This window comes from Telmatherina bonti (assembly GCF_933228915.1).
Source record: "Telmatherina bonti genome assembly, chromosome: 2".
Lineage (NCBI taxonomy): Eukaryota > Metazoa > Chordata > Actinopteri > Atheriniformes > Telmatherinidae > Telmatherina > Telmatherina bonti.
In genome coordinates, this window is record NC_136620.1 from 37,539,595 (window position 1) to 37,553,669 (window position 14,075).

At 39.8% G+C, this 14,075-nt stretch overlaps 3 protein-coding genes across 3 annotated transcripts in view; 1 reads left to right on the forward strand and 2 right to left on the reverse strand.

The window, feature by feature from the left end:
* Positions 1-842: 842 nt before the first annotated feature.
* LOC306769530 (E3 ubiquitin/ISG15 ligase TRIM25-like) lies at positions 843-3,006 on the reverse strand (the record flags this gene model as incomplete). The annotated part of the gene is made up of 6 exons (XM_079258176.1): positions 843-1,363; positions 1,448-1,492; positions 1,597-1,753; positions 1,841-2,074; positions 2,165-2,260; positions 2,428-3,006. The coding sequence occupies 6 exons, from the start codon at positions 3,004-3,006 to the stop codon at positions 843-845; spliced, it is 1,632 nt and encodes a 543-aa protein (XP_079114302.1).
* Positions 3,007-4,803: 1,797 nt separating this feature from the next.
* On the forward strand, positions 4,804-6,954 carry tmem17 (transmembrane protein 17). Its single transcript, XM_079258774.1, has 5 exons — positions 4,804-4,942; positions 5,110-5,213; positions 6,344-6,457; positions 6,558-6,701; positions 6,835-6,954. The coding sequence occupies exons 1-5, from the start codon at positions 4,828-4,830 to the stop codon at positions 6,910-6,912; spliced, it is 555 nt and encodes a 184-aa protein (XP_079114900.1). The 5' UTR covers positions 4,804-4,827; the 3' UTR covers positions 6,913-6,954.
* A 1,880-nt stretch (positions 6,955-8,834) lies between these two features.
* agbl2 (AGBL carboxypeptidase 2) overlaps positions 8,835-14,075 on the reverse strand; it is a gene marked incomplete at both ends in the record, with an annotated part of 6,564 nt that continues 1,323 nt past the window's right edge. The window contains 14 exons of the mRNA XM_079258185.1: positions 8,835-8,942; positions 9,033-9,063; positions 9,331-9,422; positions 9,512-9,616; positions 9,688-9,762; positions 9,871-9,966; positions 10,077-10,173; positions 10,288-10,400; positions 10,520-10,620; positions 10,957-11,083; positions 12,320-12,473; positions 12,698-12,840; positions 12,985-13,383; positions 13,740-13,995. Of these exons, the coding sequence (XP_079114311.1) occupies positions 8,835-8,942; positions 9,033-9,063; positions 9,331-9,422; positions 9,512-9,616; positions 9,688-9,762; positions 9,871-9,966; positions 10,077-10,173; positions 10,288-10,400; positions 10,520-10,620; positions 10,957-11,083; positions 12,320-12,473; positions 12,698-12,840; positions 12,985-13,383; positions 13,740-13,995 (1,897 nt within the window). The remainder of the gene's footprint in view (positions 8,943-9,032; positions 9,064-9,330; positions 9,423-9,511; positions 9,617-9,687; positions 9,763-9,870; positions 9,967-10,076; positions 10,174-10,287; positions 10,401-10,519; positions 10,621-10,956; positions 11,084-12,319; positions 12,474-12,697; positions 12,841-12,984; positions 13,384-13,739; positions 13,996-14,075) is intronic.

Genomic DNA, 14,075 nt, shown 5'->3' on the forward strand with positions numbered 1-14,075 from the left:
AGTCATCAAGATGTTTATTTAAATCTCTTATTTAAATATTTGAGAAGCGGATTTTTGTCATAATCATGATAACTTCAAGTGTACTTGGAGATAAGAAAACACAAACTAAATATTTATGAGTCAACTATTTTAAATCTTAAATATAATGGGACAAATATGTTTCAGATACGTGATTTCAGACACTTTCCTTCTGTAAGTTTTTACTCTGCAAAAAGCACTTAAGCTAAATTAACGTGTGCTTTATGATTTTTATATTACTCCTGAACTGAGTTGTATAAATTAATGTATTTATTTGGACCTTGTTTGTCCTGGTGCTACATTGGCATATCTGATGTTTAGACAAACTCTGGGTTTGGAAGTAGTTAAGACAGTGAAGTTTTTTTTTTTTTTTTTTACAAAATGTGTAACATAGTGCTACACTGTTTTATATGAAGCACTGTTTTTTGCATATAAACAGTCAATCCTATGACAAAAAGTTAATCATTCTGATATATAATTATTATTATTATTATTATTAATAATAATAATAATAATAATAATAATAATAATAATAATAATAATAATAATAATAAAAAGATCAGTCAGTTATAACAAATTTCAACACTTTTATTTTAACATTTGGAAGCAATACAGTTTTACTTTACAGCAATTATGTGTCTGATATCTTCCATATAATCAGTTTCAGCTCTATGTAGATATATAGTAATGGTTGCCATGTATTTGTTTTGAAGCATAAAAAGAAAACTCTTACTACGACAGGCAGAAAACAATCAGCTTAATTTTCAAGCATTGGTGTTTGGCTTGCATTGATAACAAATCTGTGTAACGTCAACATCCCTGACTTATGATGGTGTTATTATCCTGACTGAGGCGCCTCTGGAGACCATGAAGCCAGGAAACAGAGGCTGGGAAAAGCTGCTCTGAACCCTGTGGAGGAGCATCATCTGACCAGATTCAGAGACGCCGTAAAAAGACAAGATCCCTGCCTTATAGTCCAGATACACTCCCACTGTAGAGGAACAGGGGGTGGGCACTCTGGTTTTGACTTCGTTGTGCCAAAAGTGGCACCCAGAATGTGAAAGAGAAAGGCACCAGGACTGGTCAGTATATCCAAAGCAACTTTCTTCCAGCTTTGCGCCTTTATGGCACACAGCCACTTCAACCCTGGGCCCTTTCCATTCAACCTCCCAGTAGCAAAGTCCAGATAAACCCTCAGAGCACAACACTTGATCATATTTGATGAATCTCTCCCGGTGGTAGGGGTACTCCTGGGCTTTCTTTACCCAGGTTACCTTGTTGTTCCCCTCAGAGATCAACAGATTCTCAAATGCAGTGTTGGGATCCAAACTGAGGCTGCAGGAATCTGAAAATGCAAGAAAACGTTGTTGAACAGTCACCACTGAAGCATGGAGGCTGGATCAGAAAATGTCTGACATGAAAAACTCACACATGGAGAACTCCTCTCTGGTCTTTGGATCCTGATCATCCTGAACTAAAAGCACAAAATGAGATTATCAACTGTGCAATTTAACTACAGAAGCAAACACTTGTATGTACAATGTAAAAAAAAACAAAAAACAAAAAAAAAAAACTTACTTTTCTTTGATATTTGTTTAATATCATTTGCCATGAGTTCCATTTTTTCTTTCAAATCTGAAATAGTTTTTGTCACAAAGTCAAAAGGTGTGTGTCGCTGGATGCTGAAATCAGAGGATGCTTGAGGGTCTGGGTTGTCAAAAATGGACTTGCAGTGCTGAAAAATAAAAAATAAAGGAGAAAACATCAACTTTGTCGCTCCACACCACATAATGTAAGGATGTGTGTGTGTGTGTGTGTGTACCTGCAGGAAATATATGTGATCCTCAGTCAGAGTCAGTTGCTTCATGTCATCCTCCTTCCTCCTCAGATCACTGATCTCCCTCTCAAGCCGCTCTACCAGCGTCTCCGCTCGACTCATTGCAGCCTTTTCCCTTTCCTGGATCAGCTGCTTCATTTCAGCACGCCTTTTGTCCGCCATCATGACCATTTCAGCGTGTGCCTTCTCAGTTTGATCGAGCGCAGCATCTTTAGAACACTGGCAGTGAAAAGAAGAGGAATTCATTCATTCACAGAGAAAAGGTTTGTAGGTAAATGTAAGAAAATGAAGATAAAAAAGTTTCTTTGCCTGCAGTCCTTTCATTTTCTGTTTCAGCTGCCGCAGCTGCTTTCCTTTTTCCTGTATTCCTTGCTGGAATTTCTGCTTCTTTATTCCAAATTTTTGCTAAAAACAAAATAATTTCATTCACTTTAGTTTGAAAAGTTTGTTAGTTTTGACATACATTTGTAGAAATATAAAAACTGAAACATTTGAAATAGGAACATACATTTTGACAGCAGCATGAGTCTTTAAGTGACATAGGAGTAGCTGTAAGCAGAAATATATCTTACTTGCTTCTCCTCCCTCTCTGCTGCAGCCGAGACAGTGTCATGACCTTTGTGCTCATCTATCACACAAAGCAGACAGATGCATTGGTCGTCAGTGCGACAGTAGACCTCGAGCAGCTTGTCATGCTTGGAGCAGATCTTCTCTTGAAAGGAGGCAGACACCTCCACCAGCTTGTGCCTTTTGAATGCAGCAGATTCATAATGAGGCTGCAAGTGTGTGGCACAATAAGAAGCCAGACACACCAGGCAAGACTTGACCGCGTTCAGCTTCCTCACGGTGCAGAAATCACACTCCACATCTCCCAAACCTACTTCATCCTTCCTAGGAGTGGGTGGTCGTCCTCCCTCTCCCATATTTACCGTCAGATGAGTCAGCATTGTGTTCCTGTTCAGCACAGGTCTCGGGCAGAACGTCTGTCTGCACTGTGGACAGCTGCAAGCATCTTTCTGATCCTCCTGGTCCCAGTAGCTGTTTACACAGTCCATACAGTAGCTGTGGCCACAGGGGAGAGTCACAGGGTTCTTCAACACCTCCAAGCAAACAGAGCAGGACAAACAATCTGATGCTGCACATTCAGCCATATTCCGGCAACTCCCTGTAAAGTTTCACTTTCTTACAATTCAAACTTAAGAAAGAGGGAGTGGCTTATTGGGGGATTTTGGAGAGGCTTGAACCGTTGAACTGACTTTAAATAATATCATGGCCAATGTGTTTTGGTTTGATCTTTGTTTCATTCTCCTTAGAGCCTGATGGCAGATTGTTCTGACTAAATTTGGTGTTCCCAAAAATGTCACAAAAGAGTCCCCATTTACCGAATGAGGCCCTGTTTATTTATCTATTACTTTGCAAATAATCAACGTTAAACTGCAATGTTTAGTTTTATTACAGCACAGTGCTTTAAGTGGGCCGGTATGCAGCAGTACAGGTGATTTTCAATTCTATCCCTTTGCGTACCGGGACTTTTTTACAGTGTATAGTGCATACCGGGATTTTTACCAGCTTTCTTCAGCAATCAGACCAAGGTACATTTTATCAGTCTGTTTCTTGGTTGTAAAAAGCGTACTTTTGTCTAAGTGTATGGCTGGTCAGTATTTTGAGTTTTTGAAAATTATTCCTAGATTAAAGATAATATTGCTAAGTGTTATGGACCAGGCCTAATGCTGTGAAAAACATATTTCACAGAGGAAAAGTGTAATAATAATGCACTGTTAAATTAGTCTGGTAATATGCTAAATAAGTCTAAATGTGGAACTTTTTAGTTTTTAACCCTTTCATGCATGGTGACCCTGTAGTGGGCACCTATTTACAAGCTTTTTTTTCTTGCATATTCATGAATGAGGGTATTTTTTGTAAATAAACCACTTCAGTGGTTTTTTTTTTTTTTTGGTGTTTTTTTTTTTTTTGTTTTTTTTTTTTAACAAAAATGTTGCATTGTTTTCATTATTTATTCATGCATGAAAGTCTTAATGCACTTTAAGTTTATGTATTTACTTTTAAGTGTTATTTTTAATGCCCATGCAATGAGGCTTGAAGTTCATAAAAGTGTCTCTATGGCACTTTGAATTTGGCAAATGTGGATTTGATTTAGAACTTGCTGTTTTTTTGTTTTGTTTTTTGTCATTTCTGTGCTATAAAACTATTAATCTATAGATTAATTTAAAGATCTACATGTAAGTATCAGCCATGGTTTTTCCCATATTTGCATGTCAAACTGACAGCAAGTTATTAAGGGAGTACCACCACTTATTTTGTTCCACTTAAAGCACAGTGTGTCACAGTTTCACCTTCTGCCTTACGAAAGGAGCATTTATTGGTTATATTCAAATATTTGGAGGTCACAGCGTTAACTGGATAAATATTATGAAGGTTCTTAAAATTAATTTCTCCAGTTTTGTTGGAAATGCAGTATTTATCAGGAAGAGGCCAAGCTTTCTCCAAATTAACATCTGGAATGTGATATCTCCAAAAAAAAAAAAAAAAAAAAAAAAATTACCATGTGGAGTGATTTGTCTTTTCAATTGAAACATCTGACGAATATGTTTGTTATAACATTTTCTATTTGTTATGGTAATACCATTCACAAGTAATACGTGAATATAGCTGTATAGCTATATGGGATCCAAAGGATAAACCATTTATAATTAGATATATTAATCCAGGAGGAACAGCTTTCATTAAGAGGTTAAAATCTATAGGAGTTACAGCAAAACCATAATGTGCAAGAAACTGTTCGCAGTAATGTTTAGTTTTATTACAGAGTATAAAACAGGAGCGACGTCAGGATTAAACATCAAATCATCTTTCACGTTCTTTTGTTTCCATGGAAACGACGCTGCCCACGCAGCGAGGAACGGGCGGAGCATTTCTCTGGCTATGTTGCTGTTAGCTGAGTTTCTGACACTATGGAGCTCCCTGACACTATTAGGAGACGTTTAGAAGACTTTTCACGCAATGTCTTATTTGACCAGAGTCGGACAGAGCCCTTTTCTAAAAACCACGACACGTTTCTGCCGCGCGGTAAACCAAAAAGATTGAGCTAAAGTTACAAAATTAATTAGCATTGATGTTAGCATTGATGCAGCAACATCAGTCCAGACGCGCTTCGTGCATGATATTATTCACGAATTAGACAGAAAAGTGGGCTTTTCATACTCGTTTATATGTTGTTATCTTTATGTTTGCAGACAAACAGGTTCTGTCCAGCCTCCAGCTCCAGATGTCTTTGTATTTTAACATGTGGTTCTTCCCCCTGTGGTGGATCAGTGAAATTGTGATGCTGCATCTGAAGGTAAGATAATAAGCAAATGAAAGAGAATTGGAGTTGAAAATGCAAATAATGTCATAAAAGAGTAAACATTTGACAGTAAAAAGAACAAATAAAACTTATCTCAGTGATCTAGTCACATGATAATGTTAGGATGAATCAACTAAATTTTAATATCTTTTCTGACAGTTTAATTTCATAAATACATGCCAAACTTTTCAGTGTTTTATTTATTATCTGCATCATTCATTTTGCATTAGTCTTGTGATCTCTCTGTATCAGGTGTGGTGCTATTTCTGTTCAGATTTCATTATTTACTGCAGGGGTGCCCAAATCCTTTCCTCTAAAGCTGCTATCCTGCAACTTGTACATGCATTCCCTTTTCAATATAAAGGTCTTTGAAAAAGCAATACAGCATTTTCATGACAAATTGTGACATAATAATATAAAATTCTCTTTTACTTTTTTAAAAGACCCTCCTGATTCTCCATACTGGTGTACACCTGAATTAAATGGCTGACTTGCCTCATCTACGTGTCATTTAGCTCTACAGATACCTGGTAACAAGCCATTCATTTGATTCAGGTGTGTTGTAGAAGGATGTATCTAAAAGCTGCTGGTCAGTAGTTCTTGAGGACTGGACTTGGGCACCTTTGGTTTACAACATCTTCTTCTAGGTTTTCATTGTATTTGTGCTGTTTTCTGTGCCTTTGAAACTATTTTGTGTCTGTTGTTGTGTGCCTCTGTGGTCACACTACATCTTCTAGACAGGCAAAGTTTGCGTCTCTGGTGTGTTTCCTGTTTTATTGATGCCATAATCATCATCATCATCATCATCATACCAGCATGAGCCTCTTTGTTGCCACAATCAGCTGATCATTGGTCAAATAAGTCATTTCCAGAAGCAGCAGAATTATTTAAAATATATATAAAAATATTTTACATTAAATATTTATCTGTGATGGACTGGCGAGCTGTCCAGGGTGTACCCCGCCTCTCGCCCAGAGACTGCTGGGATTGGCTCCAGCTTCCCTACGACCTTTAATCGGACTAAGCGGTTCAGATGATGAATGAATGAAATATTTATGAACTTCTAACACAGACTAGGATGTTTATAGCCATAAACACTCCATTTTTATGATTATTTCTGCCAGTATCCTGCATTACCAGATTACTACAAGTTCATCCTGGTGACCATTCTTCTCTTGATGACTCTGATCGAGGCCATCAGGCTCTACCTCGGTTATGCCGGGAACCTGCAAGAAAAGGTGAGACATCTGAGGTTGGCACGACAACAGTTGATGCACCGCACAACCCCCTGTGTGTAGGGCAGAGATTAACTGAATGTAATGTGTGTGTTCATGGAAGGTTCCAGAGCTGGCTGGATTTTGGTTACTGAGCATCCTGTTGCAGTTTCCACTGATCCTCTTTCAGCTTTTTAATGAAGCTATTCTTATACAGCCCTTGGAGAGGGGTGTCCACATAGTTCTGGCCATATTTATCCTCACACAGGTATGATTACCTTCCACCTAATCACTCAGTGTTACAGTCTCCACTTTAAGTATCACATAACATATGTTTATAGATGGCATCATCTGGTAATCATGACTAACAAAGTGAAATGTTTTGACTCTTTATGGTGCAGGCCATCTCTGGTTTCGTGGCCCTGCGGGACTTGGTCAGACATACACAAAATCAGTTTCTTCTCCAGCAGTTTGACTGAACTCTGAAGCTGTGGTTTCCTTGTACGTCTCGTCACACCTCGCAGAAAAATAAGACTTTATTTTATCTGTAATATATATATATATATATATATATATATATTCCCTCCACATGGTTAATAATCAAAGAGAAAATGTTTTAGGAATATATTTTTGGACGTTATTCACACCAAATGAGTTTGTAAGGTTTTTACTGCAGTTTGCATTAAAAATAATTTATACATGTGCCCTGTGTCATTTGTTTTTGTAATTTACATATTGTTTAACAACTTTGTATGTGGATAATGTGAGAATTTAAGCATGGAGGTTTCATATTTAAAAATATGAAACACTATGGAAAATATTTGCATTTTCATAAAACCTTGTGCAGAATCCAGAGTAGATTACCTGAAAAAAAATCACATACATGTTACCTAAAACATAAAAAATACTTTATTTTACTTAACTGCTTGTGGAGCATTAAAAGAAGCTCATGATGTTTCTAATTTGACCAAGTATCTCCATTAGATGTCAGGAAAGGCCACAACTCCAGCGACCCCCAGCCCACTGGGCCCAAAGTCTCCACTGCAGGAGTTCAAACTGGTCTGAAATATTTTCACCCAGTAGGGAAGACATTATTTTACCACAAGCTTATTAGTGTATGATTACATTAAAAATGAGCATTTTTAATACCATATAAAATGGTTTAACCTCTATTATTTTCCATGTGTTTTATAGGTGTAAAGACCAGTTATTATATCTTTACTCATCTGATGTTTCATACACAGAACCAGACAAGCTGCACATCACTGGTCAGGAAAGATAAAACGGGCAGTTCTCTCAGCTACTGAAACTGTTGAGTTGGTTTAAAACACAATTCTGTTGGATTCTGTTGGGCAATAAAAGCCTCAGGAATGTACCTAAGAATAGGGCTTTTGTCTTGGTTCAATTTGGCTTTTTTGCGTGCTGATTCGATTTAAGTTACAATTCTCGTGATTCTTCGATATTGCTGATTTTTGAAGACTTAAAAACAAACAAAAAAAATATAGAAACTTTTTTTGCTTTACATTTTCCTTAATTTCTATTAGAAAAAAATAACCCAGTAGCCAGACCATCATTCTGCTGCTTTAATGCCCAAAAAGACAAGTAAAAAAAGATCATTAACGATTACAAAATTTAATAATGGATTATTTTTATTTATTTGAATTTTTTTATTTTTTAACAAAAAAAAAATCCATTTCAAAATTATGAAGCAAAAAATCCCGATATTTAATTTTTTTCTTTTTCTCAATTTCATTTCTCACGCCTAATAAGTGTCACTCTGCCATCAAAACCGGTCAGAAACATATTTCTAAGGTCAGAAGGTGACATTGGGCTACTCTAAAGCTAAACTGCTGAATTGGGCTGATTTTTACATTTTGGCGCCTCCTAACAAACACTGGGCATCCGTCTTGCGTCCTGTCTCTTCTTTTAGCTCTCTACAGTCAGGAAAAGTCAGTCCATTGATGGCTCTTTTACCACTTGTTCTGTAACTTTCACAAGCACAGAGTTAGGTCAGACACACATGTAACGTATGTTTTAAAATTAAATTATTCTGTTATATGTTAAAAAAAAAAAAAGAAAATCACTGACAGGGAATGACAAAAGGAGAGAGTGAAGTCAAGATGTTTTATTATAAATCTTCCTCTTGGATCCCTGCACACAGAGCCTGTCAGAGCTGCCATCTCTTTGGTTCTGCTCAGAAGATGCATCCACTGAAAAAGTAAAATAGTAACAGAGGTGAGGTTAGCTTGAACGTAAACAGACACAAAAACACGGTAAAAAATGTGCAGATGAACCTTCAGAGACATCCTGCCCATTCTGTAAACTTTTCTTGGTGCTTTCTGTGTTTGCAGTGGAGGGATCCTCAGACATAAAGGAAGGCTCTGAGGCGTGTAGAGCAGTTTTATCTCTCAAACTTTGCAAACTGAACTTGTTGCTGGTCAAAGTTGTCTGTGGGCGCTTTGCTGGCTGTATGGGTGGAATCGTCCTGATGTACATGAACGAAGGAGACCTACCAGGGAAGAGACACGACACCTCTGAGCCTAACAAGCTCAGCATATCCTGTCCGTAATTAAAAACATAACTTCTCAGTTAAATTTACCTGCTGGCTGCTGTAATGGAAGATGGCGACCCTGAAAAAGAAGACACATTTAAGCTTGTGTAGACTTTAGGAGAATGAAAATGTCTCTGCGGGTGGGAGTGCAGCTGTTTGCTGAAATGAATGAGTTCTGGTGGCGGTGGATTAATGGCACTCAGGTGAAACATCTGAAAGCAAAATCTCCGCTGTTGTGCGTTCGTCACTCGGTCACCTGTGAAACAAGTCAAGCATGCTGATCACTGCTACTGGTGTCTTGAGATTTCAACATGATCTGCGTTCATGTGAAAACAAATCACCTGACTGAAGCGACACGGCGGGGAGCGAGTCGTGATGCAGACATGCTTTGGTCTGGCGATGCAGGCATGTTGTGTTCAGGTACTCCACACACTCATCCTAAAAAACCAGATTGATATGAATCCCAAATTAAACGTCCAAACAGGAGGTTAGATGTGAATAAACAGAATGAAACATGGGGGAGTCACCTCTATCTTGACAGGCTTGCAGCCCTGCCACAGTGTCACCTGGCTGACCTCGCCACCGTTAGAGGCGGGGGGAAGGTCTCTCGCCTTTTCTGTCAGACCACTGAGCTTCAAGAAGGAAAGAAAAAAAAGTCAGTGCTGGTTAATTCTCTTCAGCACATTTACACCCAGCCTCACACCTGCCATTTCCTTCTGTGTCTTGCACCCGGCCGCTCCTGGATGCTTTCTTTAACTGCTTTATCCTGGTTTAACTCCTGCAAGGAATGTTCACCCATCAGTCTTATAAAGGTATTAATACTTTAAATGTATTAAATGCAGACAACAGTGTGCCTTGTGGTGTATTTCATGCCACTCTGCTGGACCTTTGACTCTGTGTTATTCCTCTTTCTGTCTTTTTGCTGCTTGTTCCATTCTTTACGAGTCCTCAAGCGCTTCTTTTTCTTCTTTACTGACGTTTGCTGTGGACGGGAGCAACATGAATGAGCTGAACTTAGAGAAGAAATGTTTGGATTTCAAGCTACTTTTCCCAAAGAGTCAAACATGATTAATCTGTTTAAAGAAAATAAACCATGTCAGTGTAATACACCTCTGTATGGACAGCTGGCTGCTGGTTCAGTAGGTGAACTGGAAGTCCGTCTGAATCTGAACTATTTGAACCACTGGTGCTGTGGAGGCAAAGGAGAAACATTCACATTCAAGCTGAATGTGTTATACATATGTTATACACAATCCCTGATATCTGCAGTGTATTGTGTGTTCTCTGATAAGTATTATATTACCTTGTTTCCAAGTCAGAGACAGAGATGCTGGAGTCTGTGCCCAAATCTTTGCCACTTCTTTCTCTGATATCTTTTCTCAACATTGCTGCTAATTCTGTCAAACAATACGTAACCTGAAATAAAAACCACAAAGGACATAAAATCAACTAAACCAAACACCTCCTGGGTCAGAAGAGGAAGAAAAAGCTCTAGTGATGTAAATTTTAAACTCACACGGAGCTTTATCTCTTACTTTTGTGGGATCAGGGTCACAGAAGTCCAGCAGGGTATCGCAGAAGCAAAAGCCCAGGGACTTCAGATCTTGAGTTGTAAAATGACTTCCTTTCCTGTCACCTAAAAAGATGATAGGGTAAATGGACTTGTACTTCTATAGTGCCTTTCTAGTCATACAGACCACTCAAAGCGCTTTACACTACTTGTCACATTCACCCATTCACACACACACACATACCCCGATAGGCACATCGGGGGGCAGTTTTGGGGTTCAGTGTCTTGCCCTAGGACACTTTGGCATTTCAGGGGAAGCCTGGAATCGAGCCCTCAACTTACCTGTTGAAGGACAACTGCTCTTTCTCCTGAGCTACAGCCGACCCCAGCCAAGGGAAGAACCTCACAAACGATTCACACACTTACACAAATGTAAGAACACAATCAAGAGTCTAAACTCACCCAGAGTGGACCCTCCAAAGCTGGCCTCCATGGTGTAGCTGTTTTTAATGCCGAGTCTCCACATGACGATTCGTCCCGTGCCCTCCTTGCTTTTCTCTACCCGAAACTTACAGCTCTTAAAGGAGAACTGGAGAGGAGAGACTCAGACATCAAAGCTTTAAACCATATTTCAGCAATGACACTTTTTACAGCTTAACCAGGACGAAACTGAAGTTTTAACTATCGGTCCAGAGGACAAGGCAGAGATGATTTGATCAAAATTTCAACATTTTAATTTTAATCCCTTCCAGTGTGTGAGAAATCGGAGCTAAACTTTATTCCGCACATAAAAAATGTAACAAAAACAGGTTTTTATCATCTGTAAAACATCACCAGAGCTCATTTCTCTCTCTTGACACCACAGAGGTGCAGATGCTTTTATTTCTAGTAGATTAGATTACTGTAATGCCTGCTCTCTGGTCTTTCCCAAAGTCCATTTCCAGCCTAGAATTACTTCAGAACTTAATCGGCTCAAGTTCTGACGAGGACCAGGGGGCAGAAACACATTACAGCAGTTTTAAAATCGCTGAATTGGCTCTCACATTTATAAATGTCTTAATGGTCTTGGGCCTTCTTATTTATCTGACTGGCCTTTTAATAATGAGCCCTGGCAGACCCTGAGGTTTCTCTGGTACTTTTAGCTGTCCCTAAGCTCCGAACTAAAACATACGGGGAGGTCTCTTTCCATTATGATGACCCTCGACTGTGGAGCAGCGTACCAGAGAGCTTCAGGGCTGCAGAGACTGTTGATGTTTTTTTTTCAAAAAAATTCAATTCAATTCAACTTTATTTATATAGCGTCAAATCACAGCAATGCCATCTCAAGACGCTTTACAGACAGAGGGGAAAACATAATGAAAGCCAATTCATAATAGCCTATATAAGGAAACCAACAGATTGAGTTGAGTCCAACTCAATCTCCCATCCTGAGCAAGCACACTGGCGACAGTGGGAAGGAAAAAACTCCCTTTTAACAGGAAGCAAACCTCCGGCAGAACCCGGCTCAAGAACAGGCAGCCATCTGCCTCTGCTGTGTGGGGGGAAGAGGCAGAGGTTCAAAAAAGAGCCTCAAGACCCAGCTTGAAGCGATGCGAAGTGAAGCGATGCGATGCGATGCGATGCGAAGCGATGTGACGCGATGCGACGCAAAGCGACGCGATGCGATGCGAAGCGAAGCGATGCAATGCAATGCGATGGCTGACATACGGATGGATCAAGACCAAAAACACAGAGTGCAGATTCTCCAATTATACTTCTTAAAAGTCAGCAACATTATGTCCAAGTTAAGTATTTGTCAGGCAAAGTAAAGACAGGATTATTTCACCTTTGTGCTGGAATTCTTGCTCATCATGAGTGGAAAGACTCTCTCTTGAAGTTTAAAGGCACCGCGGTTGTTGCACCCATACATGAAGGCATTGTTTTTACGGTTGTGGCCATGAAAATCACAGTACAGAACTACGTTCATTTCTGCCATGAGTCTGGGGAAATAGCAGCAAAACAGAACCAGAGGTGCTTTCAGACAAATAAAAACACAGAATGAAACATGCAAAAGCAATATTTGTGATATTTCAAAGCTCTTTTCTTCTAATAAAGGAACCAAAGTTTTAAAAAAAAAGAAATCATAAAGTAATCCCTAAAATTTAAGTTCCCAGCCCCATCTCCCCTCACTGGTGTGCAGTTGTTCATGCTTGTGCAGTCTCACCTTTCCACCATGTTTCGCGTGTGCCACACGCACGGAAAGGAATCTCTGAGCAAAGTTTTGTAGTTTCTGTTGAGGTCCCTGCCTGCCAGAGAGCAGCGGTAGTTTCCAACCACCACACCGTCTGGGTTCAGCATTGGCACCACCTGCAGACGCACAGACAGGGAACAAACTGGTAAATTCTCAGAATAAAAACAGAAAAAATCCAGATTCACCAACAAAGGATTGACTGCCTTCATTCCATATCAGACACAACAAAACTCTGTCAATACTTTGCTGATGATGAGCACCTTGAAAACAAAATGATCCCTCAGCAACTGCGCATCATCTGAGTCCCCGAGCAGAAAATCAAGGAGTCCTTCCATCACCCAGGATCCATTGGTTTCTCCTGGGTGCACTCGGGCAGTCACCACCACCGCCTTCTTGTTCCTGTGCTTCTGCCCGCTGACCGCTTTAGACGTTATTGTTACCACATACACAGCATTCCCAGCCAGGCTGTGGCACAGGACACGCACTTGACAATATGATGCCACTGCTGGGTTGGAAGAAACCCGTCGAAGGTAGCGCTGCAGGTGTGAATAGGTGTAGGGGTAGCAGTGGGCGAGGTAGCACGTGTCTGAATCATACGGGAACTGAAGAGTCCAGGTCAGCGAGTACAGGAAGATGGGATCACTGTTGTTCTTTGTACTCTAAACGGAAAAATGAGAGAATTAAAAGATCTTTGTGTGATCACTCTGCACGAATTACTGTGAAGGAAGTTTCTCATCTCATCCATTTACGAGGACACACCACAGCTCTTCACTTCATTTGTTGCATTCTGACGAATGAATCCATTGAATATGTCTGGAAGATGTCTTAAAACATAAAATACGGAGACACTGACCACTGGAGCAGTGATCAAATCAACACAAATAGAGAAAATACATGTATTTTACTTGCACTCCTTGGTTTAACTGTTTTAAAAAGTCATTTTCAGGGACACAAACAGCTGCTTGTAAATGAATAAATGAAATGCAGATGGACAGGGAATCCCGATGACACCTACCTGACTGCAATTGCGATAGTGTCTGATGTTGGAGCCAATGCGTTGCCATCCAACACCGTTCTCCTTAGCAGCCCTCTCAGAATAAAGAAGTGGTCTCATGCCGTGAGAGTACAGGCTATTGCTCTTCGTTAGGTTGATGATGGTGAAGCGATAGGTCACTCCAGCCGTCATGTTCCTGACCCTGAAGTAGAACCACTGCGTATGCTTCATGGTGTACAAGTCTGTACGCAGGGTGAGCTCGTAGTCATACACACCGCTAACCAGGAAACACACACAGATGCAGAGCAATTTGTCTTTGAGCAACTGTAGCTTAGCTACGAAGCAGCAAAGTGAAAT

Coding starts and splice junctions, on each gene's coding strand:
- tmem17 (XM_079258774.1), top strand. CDS start 4,828: ATGGAGCTCCCTGACACTATTAGGAGACGTTTAGAAGACTTTTCACGC. Junction 6,458..6,557: donor CCGGGAACCTGCAAGAAAAG/GTGAGACATCTG, acceptor TGTTCATGGAAG/GTTCCAGAGCTGGCTGGATT. Junction 6,702..6,834: donor CCATATTTATCCTCACACAG/GTATGATTACCT, acceptor TTTATGGTGCAG/GCCATCTCTGGTTTCGTGGC.